General features: G+C 42.0%; 1 protein-coding gene across 1 annotated transcript in view; it reads left to right on the forward strand.

Annotated features, from left to right (window-relative positions):
• The window catches only part of LOC134337239 (nuclear receptor ROR-beta-like), a 121,573-nt gene extending 101,653 nt beyond the window's left edge, over positions 1-19,920 (forward strand). Inside the window, exons 7-10 of the mRNA XM_063032085.1 lie at positions 6,577-6,684; positions 9,253-9,363; positions 13,068-13,180; positions 15,937-19,920. Of these exons, the coding sequence (XP_062888155.1) occupies positions 6,577-6,684; positions 9,253-9,363; positions 13,068-13,180; positions 15,937-16,098 (494 nt within the window). The 3' untranslated portion in view covers positions 16,099-19,920. The remainder of the gene's footprint in view (positions 1-6,576; positions 6,685-9,252; positions 9,364-13,067; positions 13,181-15,936) is intronic.
• The last annotated feature ends 3,193 nt before the right edge of the window (positions 19,921-23,113 follow it).

The following is a 23,113-nucleotide window of genomic DNA, read 5'->3' on the forward strand; positions in this document are numbered from 1 at the left end:
TTCAAATACTATCATAAAGTGATAAAGGAAATAGCAATGTATCTAAGAGTGTTGGTGAGTCTGAAAGCTCTCTAATGGCTATCTGGCAAAAACCTAAAATGAAGAGAACTTCTGTCAGCAACTATTAATCAGCGGCATAAGTTGAACTACCTTCTGATTCTGTGTAACTGAATACATTGTGAGTGGTTTAGAGCCCCTTATCTGAGAAAGGAGGTGCTGGGATCGGAGAGGGCCAGAGAAAGGTCATGAGAATGAAGCTGGCATTAAGGTAAACATAGAAACATAGAAAATAGGTGCAGGAGTAGGCCATTCGGCCCTTCGAGCCTGCACCGCCATTCAGTATGATCTTGGCTGATCATCCCGCTCAGAACCCTGTACCTGCTTTCTCTCCATACCCCCTGATCCCTTTAGCCACAAGGGCCATATCTAACTCCCTCTTAAATATAGCCTTCAACTGGCCTCAGCTGTTTCCTGTGGCAGAGAATTCCACAGATTCACCACTCTCTGTGTGAAGAAGTTTTTCCTCATCTCGGTCCTAAAAGGCTTCCCCTTTATCCTCAAACTGTGACCCCTCATTCTGGACTTACCCAACATCGGGAACAATCTTCCTGCATCTAGTCTGTCCAATCCTTTTAGAATTTTATATGTTTCAATCAGATCTCCCCTCGATCTTCTAAATTCCAGAGAGTATAAGCCTAGTCGATCCAGTCTTTCATCATATGAAAGTCCTGCCATCCCAGGTAGATGAGCAGCCATGATTGTATTGAAGTGTAGAGCAGACACAAGAGACTAGAGTACGTGCCTCTGCTTCTAATTTTATATTAATTAGAGATACAAGACCACACTGCCCATACTACCCAAATACAGCCAAGTGACCAATTAACCTACTAATCCCATATGTCTTTGGGAAGGAATATAGGAGGAAACTGGAGCACCCAGAGAAACCCCATGTGGTTATGGTGAGAATGTAGAAGCTCCTTATAGGTAAGGGCGGGAATTGAACCCGAGTCGCTAGTGCTGTAATAGTGTTGTGCTAACCACCATGCTACCATGCCACCCTTATCTTAAGATAGGTTCTGTAAAGACTTTAGGTATTTTCATAGCATTTCAACTAGTTCCCAGAACTGGAATTGACTTATAATCAGTGGGATAAGTTGAACTACCTTCTGATTCTGTGTAACTGACTACATTGTGAGCAGATTAGGGCCCCTTATCTAAGAGAGGAGGTGCTGGAATTGGAGAGGGCCAGTGAAAGGTCACAAGAATGGCTCCAGGAATGAAAGAGTTAATGTATAGGAAGAATTTGATGGCTTTGGGCCTGTATTCGCTGGAGTTTAGAAGAATGAGGGAGGATCTCATTGAAAACCATAGAATATTGAAAAGCCTAGATGAACTGGACATGGAGAGGATGTTTCCTATACTGATAAGGACTAGGACCGGAGGGCATGGCCTCAGAACACAAGGACATCCTTTTAGAACAGAGATGAGGAGGAATTTTTTTAGCCAGAGTGTGGTGAGTCTAGGGAATTCATTGTACAGACAGCTGTAGAGGCCAAGTCATTGGGGATATTCAAAGTGGAGGTAGATATTTTCCTGATTAGTCAGGACATCCAAGGTTCCAAGGAGAAGATAAGAGAATGGGTTTGAGAAAGATGATTAATCAGCCAAGATCCAATAGTAGAGTCAATAGGCTGAATGGCCCAATTTTGCTCCAATGTCTTGCAGTCTTATGGACTAATTCCTAGAAATATGTTTTCTGTTGTGGAGCCAAACATATAACACAGGAGCATTTACATGCAAACAACAGGAATTCTGCAGATGCTGGAAATTCAAGCAACACACATCAAAGTTGCTGGTGAACGCAGCAGGCCAAGCAGCATCTATAGGAAGAGGCGCAGTCGACGTTTACATGCTATAGCCAGCGTCTGGAATTTATTAACGTCAGCTGCATGAGTTTCATTACCAGAGTTCTATATGCAGACCTATATCTACCAGTTGAAAGTACATTTCCAGGCAGTAGTCAGCAGTATGAAAATATTCCCAAGAAATTCTTTATATTTTTATTATAGGTTTATTAACTTTATTTGTAGTTTTACTTCTAATATTGAAGTGGAAAGAAGAGATATGTTTTATGCATCAAAGTTGAAAGAACAGACAATTGTAGCTAAAGTGAAGACATTCCATTGAATACATTTACTTTACTACTACGTCAACTCAGGCCTAGGGGGCCGGCATCGGGCACAATGTCTTCTTCCTCTTCATCATCAGTGTGTAGAGTTCATCTACATTAGCTGCGCCGCTGTCTTCTAGGAGCGTGTTGACCACAGTCTTGGGAGGGCGCCCAGGGTTCATCCTCCCATGCTTGGGCTCCCATATGATGACTAGGCTGGCAGGTAGCTCGGGGTGGCATAGACAGTGCCCCGCTAGTTGCAGTCTTCTCACCTCGATTTTAGTGGTGAGCATCGGTAGGTCGTCATAGAGCTCGACGTTCGTCATGTGCTGTTGCCAGCTCACGTCAAGAGCCATCTGGAGCATTCGTGTATAGCAACCATCTAGAGACTTTCGCATCGTCTTGGTGAGTGTCCACGTTTCACATCCGTATGTGAGAAAGGACTCTATGACTGCTGTGAAAATCTTTGAAATCTATGAATATGCTTTAGTTTACAGAAATACTCTAAATACTCTATGTGGCCTATAAGTAGCATGTATGTTGAGAAATACCAATGTAGCTGTATGGTAACTTTTGAAAAGTTGCATAATTTTAATTTTTTTTAGTAACAGTATCCTATACGGATTCTGGTAATGACTGTGCATAGTCTAATGCAGGGTTTCTCAGCTGGCGTTCCACGGAGGTCACTAGGGATTCTGTGAGAGATTGTGATTTTAAAAAAACTATCATTTTTTGAGCACTTACAGTGGTAGGCAGTGACTGAGTAACCCTGTTAGCAGTCTCAGCCCAGTACGGCAGTGTGCAGTAGGACCTTGTTTATTTGGTTGAGTCCATTCTCAGTTTTTGACAAGAGGCAGGGGAGGCAGTTGATAATTGGTGAGCACTATATTGCACGTAGGCTGATAAGGAGCATGAAGTGCGCTTTCTGAGCATTGAGTAGACTTGCCAAACTTGGGCTGTGACGTCAGCCTCTCCCTCCCGAATTACCTCCCCTAACTTTCCCTTTCACGCCACCGACTGATTTATGGGGGCAAACAAGCTACCAGTGTCATAGGAAACTGGAGGGAAATTTTCATTCTAAAGACGGTCCAGTGTATTGATTTTTGAAGAGGAGGTCTAAGACGGAAGACAGTTCTGTGCCTAGGAGTACAGACAATTTGGATAAGGTTAATGATGAGAATTACAATCTTTTGAGTCATTTCACTGCACTAGTGCAACAACGGACACAAAAAAACTCTGTCTTTACAATGAAAGCTACTCATCTATGGGTTTTACATGGACTGGTGATCCGAGTTGTTCCGTTCCATTGTGCCTAGTCTGTGGCAAACAACTTACAGACGTAGCAATAGCTCCAGCAAAATTGAAAAGGCACTTAACTACAAATCACAGCCATACGACACATAAAAATGCTGATTATTTTAAATGACTATTGGAATCTCTAAATAAACAGATTAAAGCTTTTGAAAATAAAGTCACAGTCAGTAAAAAGATAGATTCGGGAAACAGGTTATTTAGTAGCTTTAAGACCAGTTCACTAGAGAATGTTTTAAAAAAACTGTGTGAAAGCCTAGGCAAAGAGCACACCAATCTCCTGCTACATTCAGAAATCCGGTGGCTTAGCAGGGCAGCAGGGTGTTTGACCTGAAAGGTGAATTGCAGGAGTACTTTCAAGGAAGTGGTAGGCCAGATTTTGCTGAGCACTTTGAAGATAAAGAAGGCGTCCAGAAACTAGCCTACTTAACAGACATATTTCATCATATGAACCAGTTGAACAAGTTTCTGCAAGGCCCTAGAGAAAATGTTTTGACTTCCAAGTGGCAAGGTTCTTGGATTTAAAAGGAAACTGAATCTTTGGAACAATCATGTTGTAAAAGGAAATCTGGAAATGCTTCCACTGCTGCTTGGGCTTGAGAGTTAGGAAGGATATCAGAAAATCTTGAGGCTTATTGAAAACCACCAAGAAGACCTGCAAAACAAAATTGAACAGTATTTTTCCTCATTTTCAACACAAGTGTATGACTAGGTGAGGGACTCTTTCTCTGGATCTTCTGCTCAGCCTGAGAACTTGACTTTAAGAGAAGATGAAGAACTTTGTGAGCTGCACTCAAGATGAGATTTACTGACTTGTCCCTGGACAAGCTCTGGATTTCTGTGAAAGAAGAGTATCCTACTATTCATACTATTCACTATTCTTACGTGTATGAGCAAGCTTTCTCGTGTTTAACAAGCATCAAAAGCAAGGATAGAAATCATCTCATTTCTGTTGATGAAATCTGTGTGCTTATCTCGTCTGACATGGAAATAAGAAATTTATTATGCTTGCCTTATGAGGTTTTCAATTTTGTGAGAGGGAAAGAAAGAGATTATTTCAAGAAAGGTAAGCTAAAAATTCATTCTCTACTTAAAAGAGCATTGACAATTATTTTTGGATTATTACATCTACAACTTACTGATCATGCTAATGTACCATGAGCTGTAGATATAATAATTTTTATATAGGGGTTCCCTGAGACCTGAAAATTATTTCAAGGGTTCATCCAGGGCAAAAAGTTTGAGAAAGGCTGATTAATGACTCCACACCTGCCACTTTCTGCACAGCTACTCAGCCCAGTCCCTATTTTTATTACAAAATAAGTCACCTATATGAATAGCGGATAACGAAGGTTAATCAGGCTTGATTTCACCAGTATTAAAGCGGGGCTGAACTTAAAACCAGTGTAGCAGCTGATCTTTTGCTTCGCTATGGGGTAGGGTGGATTACAACTATACCCCCAGTATAGTTTATAATATCTTCCAATCCACCAGTTCTCCAGTACAAAAGATTTAAAAGATGAGCTTTATTTATCATATGTACATTAAAACATACAATGAATTGTGTCATTTGCGTCAAATCAAATCAGCCAGGATTGTGCTGGCCAACCTGAAGTGTTGCCACACTTCTGTGTCAAGGACTTTCAAGGACTCTACAAATCATGTTTTCATTATTATTTATTACTCAATTACGTATTTGTTAGTATTATGTTTTATTTTTGTATTGCACAGTTTGTCGTCTTTTGCACATTGGTTGATTATCCACCTTTGTGTGTAGTTTTTCTTTGATCCTATTGTGTTTCTTTGTGTCTACTGTGAATAACCACAAGAAAATGAATCTCAGGGCAGATGCTGCGTGTGGTGACAGATACGTATTTTGATAATAAATTGACTTTGAACTTTGAACATAGCATGCCCTTAACTCACTAACCCTAACTGTCTTTGGATTGTGGGAGGAAACCAGAGCACCTGGAGGAAATCCACACGGTCACAAGAAGAATGTACAACTTCCTTACTGGCAGCGGTGGTAATTAAACCCCAATCGAAGATTGCTGGCGATGTAAAGTGATGCACTGACGGCTACAAATGACACTCCTTTGTATAATCTTCCACAACTGTTATAACGCCAGGGAACACCAGAAAAGAAAGGTTGCATATTGAGCTTTGATAGAAAACCACAGTGTAATCGTTAACTTGAACTATGTTTTTCCTATTGAAATAAAGCAGCTTTTGTTTCTCATTTTGGATGTTCTGTTTGGTATGCCAGTGTTAATTGGATTGAGTCACTGGGGAGGATCCAGAGGTAATCGTGAGAATGATCCTGGGAATGAAAGGGTTAACATATGAGGAACATTTGGTGGTTCTGGGCCTGTATTCACTGGAGGAGTTTAGAAGAATCAGGAGGGATCTCATTAAAACTTTTCTAATATTGGAAGTCCTAGATAAAGTGTATGTGGAGAGGATGTTTCCTATAGTAGGGGCGTCTAGGACCAGAGGTCACAGCCTCAGAATAGAAGGACATCCCTTTAGAAACAGAGATGGAGAGGAATTTCATTGGCCAGAGGAGGGTAAATCTGTGGAATTCATTGACCCAGATGGCTGTGGAGGCCAAGTCATATTTAAAGCGGAGATTGATAGGTTCATGATTAGTTATTGTTGTTGTTAACTGCTGTCGAGTCGTCCTCGACTCATGGCGACCCTATGGATAGTTGCCCTAAGTGAGTTTTGATTCTCACAGGCGGCTCATTATTGATAATGTTACGTTCATAGCTGTCCTTATTGTGTCCATCTACCTGATTGGCGACCTTCCTTTCTTCTGTTGTTGGTCCACCTTGCTGAGCATGATATCCTTTTCAAGATTTGTAAGGGCATGAGAAGTTACAGAAAGAAGGCAGGAGAATGGGGTTGAGTGGGACAATATATCAGACATAATGGAATGCTGGAGCAGACTCGATGGGCTGAATGGCCTAATTCTGCTCCTATGTCCAATGGTCTTAATCCAGATGTGAAATTTACTAGTTGTGCAACAAATAATTGGTACAGAGTTGATCTGCCCAAATTTTCTGACAGATGATTTTTTTGTCTTCTCATCTTAGGTTGCCTTGAGGTGTTGTTGGTTCGAATGTGCCGAGCGTATAACCCTATGAACAACACATTGTTTTTCGAAGGGAAGTATGGAAGCACACAGATCTTCAAGTCATTGGGTAAGACTTTGTAACTATGAAAATCAGATATCAGAAGAAAATGCATCTGGCCTAGAAATTTGTTGACAACTCTGCTAAGAATATTAATATTTATTACTGTCACATGCACTAAAATAGAATGAAAAGCTTGTCTTGCATACTGTTTATACAGATCAGATCATTACACAGTGCATTGAGCAGACTAAGATAAAACAATAACCATGCAGGATAAAGTGTACAAGTGACCAAAAGAATGCAGTGCAGGTAAATAATAAAATGCAAGATCATAATGAGGTAGATCATGAAGCCAAGAAGTGCATTTAAGAGTTTAATAACATGGAGTCAAAGCAGTGTTTGAGCCTGATGGTATGTACTTTCAGGTTTTTGTATCTTCTGCCCAGTGGGAGAGTAAAGAAGAGAAAATGTCTGGGGTGGATGGGGATTTGATTATGCTGTCTGCTTTACTGAGGTAGTGAGAAGTATAGATAAAGTCCATGGAGGTGAGGCTGTTTCCTGTGATGTGCTGAGTTGTGTCCACAATTCCCTGCAGTTTCTTATGGTCATGTGCAGAGCAGTTGCCGTACCAAGCTTTCGAATGTGCATGAATAAAGATAGGTAAGAGTCGACGGGGATGTGTTGAATTTCTTTAGCCAACTGGAGAAGTAGAGGCGTTAGTGAGCTTCCTTGGACATGACATCAACGTACATGATGGGCAAGGACGCAACCCCATTTGTTTTATCATGAAGATAAGGTTTATCACTGCTGTTTGGAATCTAACTGGTAATTGGTTTCTACAGATCAAATCGTTACACCATCTATCGTGCTCGAATAAAGTAAAACAATAACAAAGCAGATTAAGTGTAAAATCTACTGGAAAAAGTACATTGCAGGTAAACAATAAAGCACAAGGTCATAACAAGGTAGATTGTGAGGTCAATAGTCCCATCTTATCGAATAAGTGTCTGATAATAGTGGGATTGAAGCTGTATTGTTGCATGTACCACAATACAGTGAAAAGCTCTTGTCTCCATCCTATCCGACAGATCATTCCATACACAAGTCCATTAATGCAGGTCAAAAGAATGTAGTGTTACACTTAGAGATTAAGTGCAGTGCAGGTAGACAAAGTGCAAAGATCATTGTGAAAATCAGAATCAGGTTTATTATCACTGACATTCACTACTTTGTAAAAGTCTTATATATATATATATATATATATATTTATATATAGAGAGAGCGAGCTAGGGTGCCTAAGACTTTTGCTCAGTACTGTAGTAATTTTATGTATTGCATTGTACTGCTGCCGCAAATTTAAAACAAGTTTCACGACATATGTGAGTGATGATAGACCTGATTCTGATATGGGTCTCTATTGTGGACTAAGAGTGGGATGTGGGCAGGGGGAGAGGAATCATGGTTGGGAAAAGAGGAAGAGAGAGGAGAGGGAGGGGGACGCACCAGAGAGACATTTTGTAATGATCAATAAACCAATTGTTTGGAATCAGATGATCTTGCCTGGTGTACTAGAGCTGGGTGTCTGCACCCGCGCCTCCCCCTCTGCTCCTGTTAGATTCACAAACCCACTCTCGACTTCACCTTGGCAAATACAGTATTCTGTGCAAAGGTTTTAGGCACCCTAGCTATATATATGTCATGAAATTTATTGTTTTGTAGCAACAGTACAGTGGAATGCATAAATATACTATAAATTGTAACAAGAAATATACTGTATATATATTTTTTAAATGAAATAAGTAGTGCAAAAATATGAGGTAGTGTTCATGGGTTCATTGTCTGTTCAGAAATCTGATGGTGGAGGGGAAGACACTGTGTCTTCTGGCTCCTGTACCTCCTCCCTGATGGTAGCAATAAGAAGAGGGCATGTCCTCGATGTTGGATGTTCATGATGATGGATGCTACCTTTTTGAGCCATCGCACTTTGAAGGTGTACAGGTGTACTCAGTGGTGGGGAGATTAGTGCTCATGACAGAGCTAGCTAGCTGAGTTTGCAACTTTCTGCAGCTTTTTCCGATTTTGTGCAGTGGCCCCTCCATGTCAGATGGTGATGCACCCAGTTAGAATCCTCTCAACGGTACATCTGTAGAAATGTGCTAGACTCTGTGGTGGCGTACCAAATCTCCTCACACTCCTAATGAAATATAGCCCCATGTCATAATTGCATCAATATGTTGACCCCAGGATAAATCTTCAGAGATATAGATCAAAAGATCAAGATTTCATCTTTATCAAATAAGAGGTCTGTCCAGGAGTCTGACAGCAGTGGGATATTTCTGAACTTTCTGCCTGAAAGGAGAGGGAAGAAGAGAGAATGGCCGGGGTGGGAGGGGTCTTCGATTAAGATGGCTGCTTTCCTGAGGCAGCGGGAAATGCAATGGAGGGGAGGCTTCTTTTTGTGATCGACTGGGCTCGTTCACAATTCACTGCAGCTTCTTGTGGTCTTGTGAAGAGCCCTTACTATACCAATCCATGAGAGTGCATCTCAGTAAGGGTCATCTGTTTCAGTTTAATTTCTTTTCACATGTTCCTGTAAATAGAATTACAGTATTTCCAATTTCTTCTCTTCTTCAGGCTGTGATGACTTTATCAGTGTTGTTTTTGAATTCGCTAAAAGCTTGTGCTGCCTGCATTTGACAGAGGAAGAGATTGCATTGTTCACGGCTGGCATCTTATTGTCACCAGGTGTGTACACTAAATACTCCCGCACCGTTCCAGGAACTGCAGCTCGGCTCCTGTTTGTAAAATCAAAACCACAGGGATTCTGCAGATGCTGGAAATCCAGAGCAACACACACAAAAATGGTGGAGGAACTCAGCAGATCAGGGAGCATCAATGGAGAGGAATAAAGAGTTGAGCCGAGATTTCAGGCCGAGATCCTTTATCAGTACGATGAAGGGTCTCAGGCTGAAGCATCGACTCTTTATTCTTTTTCATTGATGCTGCCTGACCTGTATTTCGTGTGTGTTAGTAAAATGTTGTATGTGCAGTGATGTAGAAGTTAATGCCAACAATTGGCTTCCTTTCCATGGTTCCCCATTTAACATTTAGTCATAGAGTCATTCAGCACAGAAACAGGCCTTTCGGCCCAACTGGTCCATGCTGACCCAGCTTGAACCACTTGCCAGCATTTGATTCATCACTTGGTAAACATTTCCAATCCATGTACCTGTCCAACTGTCTCTTACCATATGTTATTGTACCTGCCACATAGGCAGTTCATTCCACAAAGATATCATCCTTTGTGTGGGAAAAAAAAGTGCTCCTCAAGTTCCTTTTAAATCTTTCTTCTCTCACCTTAAGTCCATGCTCTCTTGTTTTTGATCCTCTGGTTCTGGGGGAAAAAGACAAAGTGCTCAAAATTAAGCCAAGATACTTTATGAAGGGAAAGTAAGTAGTGCTAGGTGGAAGGAAGACGAGCAAATGTAATGTGGCCAAGTTTTATGTCCTTCCTCTTGGCCATTCTCCATGCGGTTGGATTGTTCATTAATCACTGTACTCTGGGTTAAATGTAGGTTGCTTATTGCAGAATGGAGAAATCAGTGGAAGCAAATGCGATGGTGATTTTAAGAGGCTTTTAGACATCTGAATATGGAGGGATATGGATCATGTACAAGCTGTTTAATTTGGCATAGTGTGTGGCACAGATATTGTGGGCCAAAGGGCCCGTTCCTGTGCTGTCGTGTTCTATGTGCGCCTCATCTTAGGATGGGAGAAGGAAACTTTTAAAAGGCATTCAGACAGGTACTGTATATGGAAAGGAATTGTTTAGAGCAGGGGTTCCAAACCGTTTTCATGTCATGGACCAATACCATTAAGCAAGGAGGATGTAGAATCCAGGTTGGGAACCCCTCATTGAGAGGGATATGGCCAAATGCAGGCAAATAGAACTGGTTCAGGAGGAAACCTTGGTTGACATGGATGAGTTGGCCAACGAGCTTGTTTCCACGCTGTATAACTCTGACACTGTCATCAAGCACCTGAGAATATTTGCCATTGTCGTTCAAAGCCCACTTTGCGGATTGATTATGGGCCACAATTCCTGAATCCAGTGACATTTCACTCCATTGAGGTCTTGCCTCCATAAGTAATACATTCCATCGTCCTTCAGAAACAGGCCTTCTGGCCCTGTTATTCTGCTTAGTCCCATCGACTTGCACTCAGACCCTAGTCCTCCATACCCCTCCCCTCCACATACCTACGTGAAGATGTTCCCCTTAAATATTTCACCTTCCACCCTTAACCCATGACCTGTTGTTCTGGTCTCACCCAACCTCAGTGGAAAAAGCCTGCTTGCCTTTACCCTATCTGTGTACAGCACAGAAACAGAGCCTTCGGTCCATTCTGTCTGTTCAAACCGTTTTCCCCTTCTACGCTAATTTTGGACCATATCCTTCCATGTCTTGCAATGTCCAGATGTATAAAACCAGAATATCCAGTTTGTAATTAAATATTTACATTGACAACCGAGGGGAAAGATTTGCATAATCATTTCTGCACTCATTTTCATCACTTCTGGCGTGCATTCTAACCAATGGTGGAGTCATCCTCAATCGAGTCATTGTTGCCACATAGCGGCTAATTTCCATGAAGCGAGTTACTGCAGACATCGTGTCATCGTGGCCAAATAAGATGTTTCAGTGTCAGATTTATTATCATTGACATTGCAGCTGTACAGCACAAAACATAAAAAAACTGTAAGTACCATATGAGAGAGAGAGAGAGAGAAAAATAGAGAGAGCATGAAAGAGAGAAAGAGAGGGGAATAGTAAGTTAGTGTTCAGAAATCCAAAGGCAGAGGGAAGTGGCTTTTAAAATGTACTGGAGTATAAGGATGTGTTTAATGTCGGTGATATAAAAAGGGCTGGCTGGTGGTGTAGTGGTATCAGCACTGGACTACAAGGCAGATGGTCCTGAGTTCAAACCCAGCCAGGTCCCAGTATCTGCGTGGAAGAAAGGGAAAGGCCTGGCAATCTACTTCCGTATTTTGCCATGAAAACTCCATGGAGCCTATAGTCCATGAGGTCATGAAGAGCCGGACTCAACTTAATGACAGGAAAAAGGAGAACTTGTACAACACCAATTGGAGTTATGACTGAAAAATTTTGCTGATGTGGGCTGGCGTTTAGCTTTTCCTAATAAAATGTATCAATCTGCATATTCAATTAGACATCAATGAGTGATTATCAGAGAGCGGTGGCGTGCCTCAAAGGGCCAGACGGGCCTATTCCGCACCATATCTCATTAAACAAATAAATTACTAGATGACGAGCAGCACGTTGGTGTGACAGGTGGTACTGCTGCCTCACAGCTCCAATGACCCAAATTCAATTCCGATCTCCAAAACTGCCTGCGTGGAGTTTCCCTGTCCTTCCTTTGATTGTCTGCTTTCCTCTGGTGCTCTAGTGCCCCCCCCCAAACACCCCACATCCTGATGACAATCGGGTCGGTAGAGAGACATTCATTTAGAACAGACGAGGAACTTCTTTAGCCAGAGAGGGTGAATCTGTGGAATTCTTTGCCACAAGTTGTGGAGGCCAAGTCATTAGGTATATTTAAGGCAGAGGTTGATAGTTCCTTGATTAGTTTGGACACGAAGGAATATGGGGTGAAGGCAGGAGATTGGAGTTGAGGAGGGAAAGGATCAACCATGATGAAATGGTGGAGCAGATTTGATGAGCCAAATGGTCTAATTCTGCTCCTATACCTTAAGGTCTTATGCCCACAACTTACTAACCCTAACCTGTACTAGTTTGGGATGTGGGAAGAAAAACACTGTAAGGAGTTTGTACTTTCTCACCGTGATCACGTGGGTTTCCTCTGGCTGCTCCAGTTTCTTCCCATTGTCCAAAGACATATGGTTGGTAAGTTAATTGGTCACTGTAAATTGTCCCCGTGGTTAGATGAGGGTTAAGTTGGGGGATTGCTGGGCGGTGTGGCTCAAATGGCTGGAAGGGCTATTCCACACTGTATCTCATTAAAAAATAAATAAATAAATAACCCAGAGCATGCGGCAGAAACTCAGTCACAGGGAGAACGTACATAGTTCTTACACACAGCAGCGGGAACTGAACCCCTGTCGCTTATCGCTAAAACGTTACACTGATTACTCTGCTGCTGCACCCCCCCCCAGTTATTATTATTGCTATTATACTGTCTGAACAGAACAGACAAAAAAAGTACAGACCCTTCAGCCCACGATGTTGTGCCAACTCCTTGATCAATCTAACCCTTCCATCTTTCATAGTCCATACTCTTCCATTTTCCCTTCATCCATGTGCCTGTCTAGGTCGGACTCTGTGATACTGTAAGATGCTTCACTGGTAGCCAATCTGTGACTTTTCCAAGTGCTATTTGTTTATGGAATAACTTAAAACCTGTCTCCACAGATCGACCATGGCTGACAGAAGCTAGAAAAATTAAGAAGCTGCAGGACAAGATTTATGAGGCATTGCAACATGTCATTCAAAAAAATCACTTGGATGATGACAAGTTATCAAAGGTAAATACCAATGTGTTGGCTTAAGCATAGAGTTAGGTGTTCTGCTCTGAGAAGATTAGCTTTATTTGTCACATATACCTTGATATATGCCGTGAAATGTGGCATTTACATCAAATCAAATCTGCAAGGATCGTGCTGGGAGCAGCCTACAAGTGTCACTACACTTCCAACACCAACATAGCATGTCTTTGGAATGTGGGAGGAAACCACAGCACCTGGAAGAAGGCCACAAGGAGGCCACAGAGAGAACATACAAACTCTTTAAAGGCAACTGCCATGCCACCCTGAAATGTAAAGACAAAAATTGGTAGCACTTTATTTGTTATTTTATTTAGTGATACAGCACAGAGTCGACCCTTCTGGCCCTTTGAGCCACGCTGCCCCAGCAACCCCACAACCCCGACTGACTCTAGCCTAATCACGGGACAATTTACAATGACCAGTTAACGTTATATCTCTGGGCTTGTGGGAGGAAACCGGAGCACCCGGGTTAAACCCACACATCCCACACGGAGACACCTTACAGAACGGTGCTGGAATTGCACTCCGAAATCCGGAGAGCCCCCAGCTGTAATAGCGTCGTGCAAACCGCTACGTTACCGTGGCTTTGAGGACAATCGGCCACAGATAAACCGTACGGCACATCACCAGGGTGAAATGGGCACCACGACAAACGCCATCAGAGGAGCAGATCAGGGATCTGTGCTGAGAACAACAGAACCGGAAGCAGAAAGAGGCTATTAAGTCCCTAGTGCTAATTTTGACCTTTTTTTAAAAAAAGGTTACCTTTATTTGTCACATGTACGTCGAAAAGTACAATGAAATGCATTGTTTGCACCTTATTCAGTCATTTATTTATTTACTTATTGGGATGCAGCATGAAATAGGCCCTTCCAGCCACATGGCTCTGCAAATCCACCGCCCACCCCCCGCCCCCGATTTAAACCTAGCCTGTTCTCTGGAAAATTAAAATGACCGATTAACCTACTAACCGTTGCGTCTTTGGACTGTGGGAGGAAACTGGAGCACCCGGAGGAAACCCACGATATCACAGGGAACATACAGACCCCTTACAGGCAGTGGCGGAATTGAACCTGGGTCGGCTGTACTGTAAAGTGTTGTTCTAACCATTACGCTACTGTGCCGCCCGAAACAGTCCGAGCATTGTGCTGAGGGCGCCTCACAAGTGTCACCAATACCATGCCCTCTATTCACTGCCCCTTAACCCGTACATCTTGGAATGTGCAAGGAAACCAAAGCACCCGGAGGAGCCACCACACTACCGTGCCACCCCATCAAATTAGTGAGGATCTTACTGGTCAGCCCACGAGCATCACCATGCTTTCAGGGCCCACATGTCCGCAACTCACTAACCCTAACCGTACATCTTTTGGAATGTGAGAGGAAACAGGAGCAACTGGGGGAAACCCACAAACTCGCGGGGAGAACATACAAACTCCTTCCTCCTTTTTTGCTGTCTCTCCACAGATACAGTTGTGACGCTTCTCCTTCGCTGGTGTTTTTGCTTCCACTTGTATCTGCCAACGTTTGAAGGATTTGTGACCCTGACAACTTTGATGTGCAGCCAACCACAGAACTTCCCCCTTTTCTCTCCATCGCTCTCTTTTGTCACTCAAGTCACCTTGGTGTTCTTGTTGAAGGATCCTCCAAATGCTGACTGTTCCTCTCCCCACAGACGCTGACCAACCTGATGAGAGCTTTTATTAAGCTCATCGCAGCTTTTGGACCCCAACTTCCCTTTGGCTCTTCCCACCCATGCTCACCTGGCTCACCAATCATACTCCAGACTGCCCACTGGATCTGCCGTCACTCCCAAGTTTCTGACTCCCTTGCCAGGACACTTCCAATTCTCCGATATTCCTCAGTTCCATCTCCATGCATCCCTCCCCGCCATTCTCCACCTGCCCCTTACCCTTACCACAGGCATTTCACTGGACACCACCCAGAGTTCCAGGTCTTTAATAGCTCCATCCAGCCACACAGAGATTCCAGCCAGGCCCATAACCTGCCTCCCATCCCTCACCGCCTCAAAACCCTTGTTGTGAAAGAAAGCTGTAGGGCTAAGTGGGAAAGAAGGGTTAGATTGACATTGGAGTAGGTTAAAAAGTGAAGAAAACATTGTGGACAAAAGGTCCTCTGTGTTCCAAAGAGATCAGATTTATTTGTTATAAGTACATTGAAACATACTGCGAAATGTATCATTTGCATTAATAGCCCATATAGTTCAAGGGTGATATCTCTCTCTCTCTCTCTCGCTCTCGCACTCTCTCTCTCTCGTTCTCTCGCTCTCGCTATCGCTATCACTCTCTTGCTCTCTCTCTCTTCTGCCCCCTCTTGTTTTGTCCCTGCCTGTCACTACACAAATCTCAAGGTTGTATAATGCAAACATACTTTTATATTAAATATACTTTGAACTTTGAATCCCACACTGCCATGGGGAGATTGTATACAGTATGGCGAAATATGGTGTTTGACCTAACAACCAACATGACCTAATGATGTGCTGGGGGCAGTCCACAAGTGCAACCACACATTCTGTACCAACATAGCATGTCCACTGTGTCCAGCAGGAAAATAAGCCCCTGTACTTTGTCCCACCCACGTACTCACACACACAGTTATTTTTATTCAGAATTGAATTGTTAGCTGTTACCATTCTGAGGTGAAATCAAGGAAAAGGATTTTGGATAACCTTGTTATCCCTCAACTCAGTGCTGTCTTTTCCTCCGACACAGCTGATCTCCAAGTTATCCATGCTGAAGTCCGTATGCAACCTTCATGTGGACAAGCTGCAGCTCTTCAAGCTTCTACATCCGCAGACGGTGCACAACTTCCCGCCGCTCTACAAGGAAGTGTTCAGCACAGAAATGCAGTATCCGGACTCCTCCAACAGCTAAACACGATGTTCCCAAAGTGAAAAAGGAATGGATTCCAATCCTCTATCACCAATTGCAATAGCACTAGAATGAATGTACTGCACTTCATGTTGTTTCATCATTAACAGTCGAAAGAATGTAAATAATTGGATACTGAGTAGTGGAAAAATCCTTGTGCATGGCAATTAAAAGCAGCTCCATTGTGATCATGGACCAGAACTCAAGGCTCTCCTTCCAAGGCTCTTTATATAAAATCTGTTTCTGTTGGTAAAAAAAAAGAACAGTGAAGTAAAGGAGTATAGATAGTATTTTATCTGTAATGCAAACCTATATATTTTATTAAGGTTGTTTCTTTTGACACTGAATACTCAGTGATTTCAGAGTTGTTCTTGTGGTCCATCGTTTGAGGTTAGATTTTCTTTTCCCTGAATGCTTCCTCAGCATTACTGCATCAAAACGATTTGAAAGAGTGGGTGAAAATCTCTTGCAATGAATTCTCAACAGTGCTGAAGATAGTGATTTTAAAAACTCTGAAATCCTATACAAGTAAATGTCTGTGTGTTTATACTATTACTATATATCTTTAGGCTAATGGTCAATAAGATGCCTGCATGTAATAATAGCTAAAAGTTATGGTACCCATTAGCACTCTGACTGTGTTAGTGGCCAGTAGTCGTAGCTTGGCATTGCATTTAAATTTATCCTTAAGACAAAAATCTGGTGTTTCCCACAAAAAGGCTGGATAGTCTGAAAGGTGCAGAAGCACATTAGACATTTAAGGATTGCAGTTTCTATCTTTTACTACTAACAAGCCTGGTTTTCTTTTTCTAGGTTATGTGAACCTGAAGAGCCCAGAATAAAATGGGGGAAAGTAGACAGATGCAATTGCTGGATAAGTTTTTCTCTGAACCTTTTTGAAAAATAACTCCAATTAGCAGAAAATGACACGAGTTAACCAGAGCAATACACACAAAATTCTGGAGGAACTCAGCAGATCAGGCAACATGTTTGGAAATGAATAAACAGTCAACGTTTTGGGCTGAGATCCTCTGGGGCTGAAATGTTGACTGTTTATTCATTTCCATGGATGCTGCTTGACCTGCTGAGTTCCTCCTGCATTTTGTGCATGTTGCTCTGGATTTCCAACATCTGCAGAACTTCTCGTGTTTATTAGTTAACCCACATTGTATATGCCCTTAGCAAACTAAAGACTAACAAGAAGAAACATTAATAGTGGATTCACAGCCCCACAAGCATCCCTAAATTTAGCAACACACACAAAATGCTGGAGGAACTCAGCAGGCCAGATAGCATCTATGGAAATGACTTACTGAAACCATCACCCCTACTGGGGCATTGGCCGCTGACAAAAGCTCGCCAGAGTCCTCTGACCTGGGTCAGTCTGTCAAGGTGTCCCCAGGTGTAACTCATTTGCTCCTTCCTCTCCCATGGATGAGGTCTTTGGAGTTTCTGTTGGTGTTTATTTACTCTGGGTTTTTACGGGATGGGATGGGGCTCCATACCCAGCCCTCCTCCTTTTGGCTGGGCTTTGGACTATCCGTGGTGGAGTTAGGGAAATTAGTAGGTAAATAATAGATCCATAGATGCTGCCTGACCTGCTGAATTCCTCCACCGTTCTGTGTGTGTTGCTCTGAATTTCCAGTTTGCAGAGTCTCTTATGTTTAAAATTAGCAGTGTGGTTTTCCCCATTGGAGGTCCATATCATCCATCCCCACCAAAAATATCCACATACCAAAAAAAGTTTCTGAATATTATTTACAGATCATTGACTATCTTTTATAGATCTTTTCCACCCTTAATTTCTTTTTGACAAGTAACAGTGAGTAGCACATTACAAATCATCATAATTCTACAAAGTTTGTGAGACCTTTACTCCCTGAAGTAGAAGCAATTCAACATCCTCACCATGTTTCAAAGAACAAACTTTTGCAATTACAATATTTAATTTTGTGTAGTGAGTAAATAATTTCTCCATTGCTGGTGTCTTATGAGGGAACAATATTTAACATATTTTTAGAAATTATTTATTAATTTAATTATGGTATAAAACTTTACACACAGTGGCGTCTTTTCATTTTAAATAGAATTTGAAGGTTTGGGGAAGAATAATTTTAAAAATCTATTCTATCAAAGAAGAAGTTGCAAATGTGTTATGCAAGTGCAGTTTGAACATAAAGGTGGAGGTCCGTAGTAAGTTAATTGTGCAGTGGAAGTTCGATGAAGTGGGAGGTATAAATCCTCTGCACTAAGGCCCACCTCCCAGTCAGTGAAGAAATCACTTGGTACAATCCTCATGAGCAACATTGCTAACTTTTGATGTGCTCTCTCTCAGTGGCTCTGTAAGTGTACGCAGCAAATGAACAGTGCGTGACTGAACCCAGGTTTGATTGTGTCTGCAGTCCACTGTCACCCAGAGCTGCATAAAGACTCGCAACAGTTGAAGGCAATCCCCTGGACTTTCAGGTGAATGACCAGGATGCTGGCGTGTGGTTCATTGAAAACCTTGTTGAGTGTAGAGCCCCATAGAATCTGGAGCACGGGTTCGGGGACACAGAACAGTCATTTTGGTGAAGTGCTCGAGAATTTCTGGAACTTCAGTCTGACAACAGGGCAAGTGATAAAGAGTAGTATAAGAGTTAAGAAGAAAAGTGAAAAACATGAGAAACTAGAAAAACAATGAAAGAGCATTTATTGAATGCAACTCCTGAGATAGTAGGTAGCATTATATTAGGATTTCTGACCCCCTCTCATTCAGTGCAACTAATTGACAATTTTAACATAATTACAGATTTAAGACATGGACACCCAAAGACTGCTTTTGCCTTTTAACTGGGTGCACACTTAAAATAAAACTTCTGCAATAACAAAGTATTATTTTTCGCAAAAGTTCAGATGTTTTGACATGGGTAAGTGAAGGATCTGTTTGTTGAATTCCAGATTTTAAGCACTTTCTTCTTTGTTTTATATATAAAAAAATTTCTTTATGAAATATTCATTAGATATAGCTGCGCTTTAGATCTTCTGGCTCATTGATGTGTCTTATATATTCGTTTCAACAACTTCACCTGCAGCGCAGGGAACGGCTTCTGCTTGGAAACAGAAGAATATAATTAGCCTGTATTTTGCATATCTGCTTAGCAAAAATGTGTATTCAAAAATATTCTGCTGGGATTCAAAAGGCTGATCCGTTCCTTATAGGATATGCTTCAGCTCTACAATAAAGTAGCATCTGACACCACTTAAAAATAAATTTAAACTTACACTGTGTGTATTATTCTTGTGAATGTCGTGGAAGAAGTGAAGTGAAGGAGCGCCCAGCTTTGCTGCTCTTTCAGCAATATGGTGAAATATGCTTTCTCCGGCACATTTATTGACAAAACAATATTTGTTATATAGTTTAGAAAGTCATTTTGATGTTTTTTTGGTCTGTATCGTTAAACTGTAATTCTATTTTTTTTAAAAAAAAGAACGAAATACTTATATAAATGTAAGATGAGAAGAATAGAAAGATTTTTTAAAAAGCCTTATCTGGATTTCAATGACAAACAAATTCTTATTTTAATATATTGTGAATTTAAGAATGATTGGGATAGCAATTAGTGAGTCAATATAGATGCATAATGTAAAGGATGTGTATATGAACCACATTAAAATTATATATTATATGAATATGGGTAATTATTAGATGTTTTGTTCAGCTTTATTATATAATGTGACAAGTATTACAATGTCTGTGATGTTAAAGGGTTAAATTGGCCACAATACTCAGGAGAACGGTATGTTATGTTGGTGCTGGAATGTGTGGCAACACTCGCGAGCTGCCCCCAGCACATCCTTGTGTTGGTTGTTAACACAAATGACATATTTCACTGTATGTTTTGATGTACATGTGATAAATAAACTTGAATCTTGAGGAGAAAATCGTTACAATGGACAGTAAAACTCTGATAGTCCAACATGCTAGAGACTTTACTAATGCCTGATTTGTTGATTTTTCCAGACTGTTAGATGTTACACTAGCACATTATTAAGTCACCTTTTTAAATGTTTTATTTTATTGAGATCTTCCGGCCCTTCAAGCTGTGTGACAGCAACCCCCAATTTTAATCCGAGCCTAATCACAAGACAATTTACAATGACCTATTAACCTACCAGCCGGTACACCTTTGGACTGTGGAGGGGAAACTGGAGCACCCGGAGGAAACTCTTGTGGTCACGGGGAGAATGTAGAAGCTTACAGTCAGTGGCTGGGTCGCCTGTACTGTAAAATATTGCACTAACCACTTGACTACCGTGTCGCCTACAGACTATTATAATAACTTTTCCAGTGAACCCAATACGCTTAAAGGGTCTGAGGTAAATGGGATGTGGTCAATTTCAAGACAGCCTGAAAAATGGGAGTTTATAGAGTGATTACAGTACAGGAATAGCTTATTCAGCCCAGCTAGTCCATGCCAACCAAGAAGGCCTTCAAAACTAGTCCCACTTGGCCCATATTCCACTGAACGTTTCCTATCCATGTCCCTGTCCAAGAGCTTTATAAATATGTGTTAATGTACCTGCTTCAACCACTTCCTCTGGTAGCTCATTCCATATACTGACCGCTCTGGGGCAGCACGATGGCACAGTGGTTAGTGTAACGCTACTACAACACCAACGACTCTGGTTCAATTCACAAAGCTGTCTGGAAGGAGTTTGTATGTCCTTCCCGCGACTGCGTGGATTTGCTCTGGTTTGCTCCCACATTCCAAAGACTGAAGGGTTAATAGGTTAATTGGTCACGAGTTTAATTGGGTGGTGCGGCCTCATTGGACTGGAGGGGCCTGTTACCATGCTGTATCTCTTTTTAAAAACTCTGTGTGGAAAATATTTCCCCTCAGATTCCTATTAAATCTGTACATTATAGCCATAAGCCTATTGCCCTCTGGTTCTTGATTCACCAACCCCGGGAAAAAGACTGCACCTTATCTATGCTCTCTCATGATTTCATGTAAAATTGCCCCATTCTGCCCCTGCACAGCAATCCCAACCTGCTCAACCTCTGTCCATCCCTCCAGTGCCTCCTCTGCAACTTAATGGCATCTTTTCTAGAGCAGGGTGACCAAAAGTGAGCATGGTATTCCAAATGGGAGTGAATTGGTGAGGCTGTAGTTGAGTGGGAGTGTGAAATTGATCTGCAGTGATTGAGTGTAAGGAAACAACAGAAAATGGGGCCCTGGTGCCTGATTCAGATTCATTTATTTATCTCACGTACATCGAAACATACAGTGAAATGCAACAACTGGCACAACCTAAGGATGTGCTGGGGGCAGCCGGCTAGTGTTTCTGGCACCAACATAGCATGCCCACAATGCCCAGCAGAACACTACAAAGCAACACAATAACAACAAAACAAGCCCCTTCCCTGCCTGGGTGGAAGTATGGAAGGCAGAGCCACTGAAAGTCAGGATTGTGGGAACCAGGTAGCCAGCAAGATAGAAGAGAGCATGGGAATCAGGGTAAGTTGGTAGGGAGCGTGACAAACATTCGGTGGTGAATGAGGTGCCAAACCATTGTGAGCTCTGAATGGTCAAATAGTAGATTATTGTGTATGTGCTTGGCTAATTAGCCAACGGTGCAAAGCCACCAACCGCCGGATCATGATTAAATGCTTCTAAGTCAGAGCTCTCCCTAAAGCCAGGGATGACTGGTTGGCCTGGAGTACCTGCTATACAGTGCGGTCAACGAGAAGTGCTGCTACTGGCCTGGAGTGCCAGCGGACAGGTGGCACCTCTAAGCCTGTTTATTAATCTGTGGAATTCCTTGCCATAGATGGCTGTGGAGAGCAGGTTGTTGGGTATATTTAAGGAGGAGGTTAACAGGCTCTTGGTTACAGGAGAAGGCGGGAAAATGGGGTTGTGGGGGGAAATAAATCAGCCATGATTAAATGGTGGAACAGATTTAATGGGCTGAATGACCAAATTCTGCTCCTATGTCTTATCATCGAAAGACATCTCTCCACTGATGCGTTTGTTTTTGTCTCCGGGTCTGGGATCGTCACAAGTGTGGCATTTCACATTCAAAAGAGTTCCTCTGGGGATGAATGAGTGGAGTCACTAAGACAGTGAAAACAGCTGAGAATGTACGTTCTAATGCTTATCACATCTCATTAAACCAGAATACTGCAACACAGTACAGGCTCCTTGGCCCACAATGTTGTGCCGAACTTTTTACCTTTCTAAGATCAATCTACCCCCTTACATGGTATTCCATTTTTAAATCATCCACGTGCCTATCTAAGTGTCTCTTAAATGTTCTTAATGTGTCTACCTCTATTACCACCCTTGACAGGGCAATCCATGCACCCACCACTCTCTGTGTAAAAAAAAAACAGTTCTAATATCCTTCTATCTTCCAATTTCCTTAAAATTGTGCCCCATGGTATCAGCCATTTCCAACCTGGGGGAAAAAGTCTCTGGCTGTCCATCCAATCTATGTCTCTTGTCATCTTGTACATCTCTTATCAAGTCACCTCTCATCCTCCTTCATTCCAAGGAGAAAACCCCTAGCTTGCTTAATCTAACCTCATAAGATGTGTCCTCTACTTCAGGCAGCATACTGGTGAATCTTCTCTGCACTTTCTCTAAAGCTTCCACATCCTTGACCAAAACTGAACACAATATACCAAGTCATAAACAGATGTTGTAAATCCAGAGTAACATAAACAAAATGCTGGAGGAACTCCGCACATCAGCTCCTGCAGGGTCTCAGCCCAAAACGTCAAATGTTCATTCATTTCCACAAATGCTGCTTGGCATGCTGAGTTCCTCCAGCATTTTGTTCTGTGTTTCAGTACTCTAAGTGTGGTCTAATCAGAGATCATAGAGCTGCAACGTTACTTCTTAGCTCCTAAACTCAATCCGACTAATGAAAGCCAACACACCATTTGCTTTAACAACCCTGTCAACTTGCATTGCAACTTTGTGGGATGGATGAACATAGAAATCTATGTTCCTTTGAAAGAGGTTTTAAAAAC

Source organism: Mobula hypostoma, chromosome 24 (genome assembly GCF_963921235.1).
Source record: "Mobula hypostoma chromosome 24, sMobHyp1.1, whole genome shotgun sequence".
In the NCBI taxonomy this organism is placed as follows: domain Eukaryota; kingdom Metazoa; phylum Chordata; class Chondrichthyes; order Myliobatiformes; family Myliobatidae; genus Mobula; species Mobula hypostoma.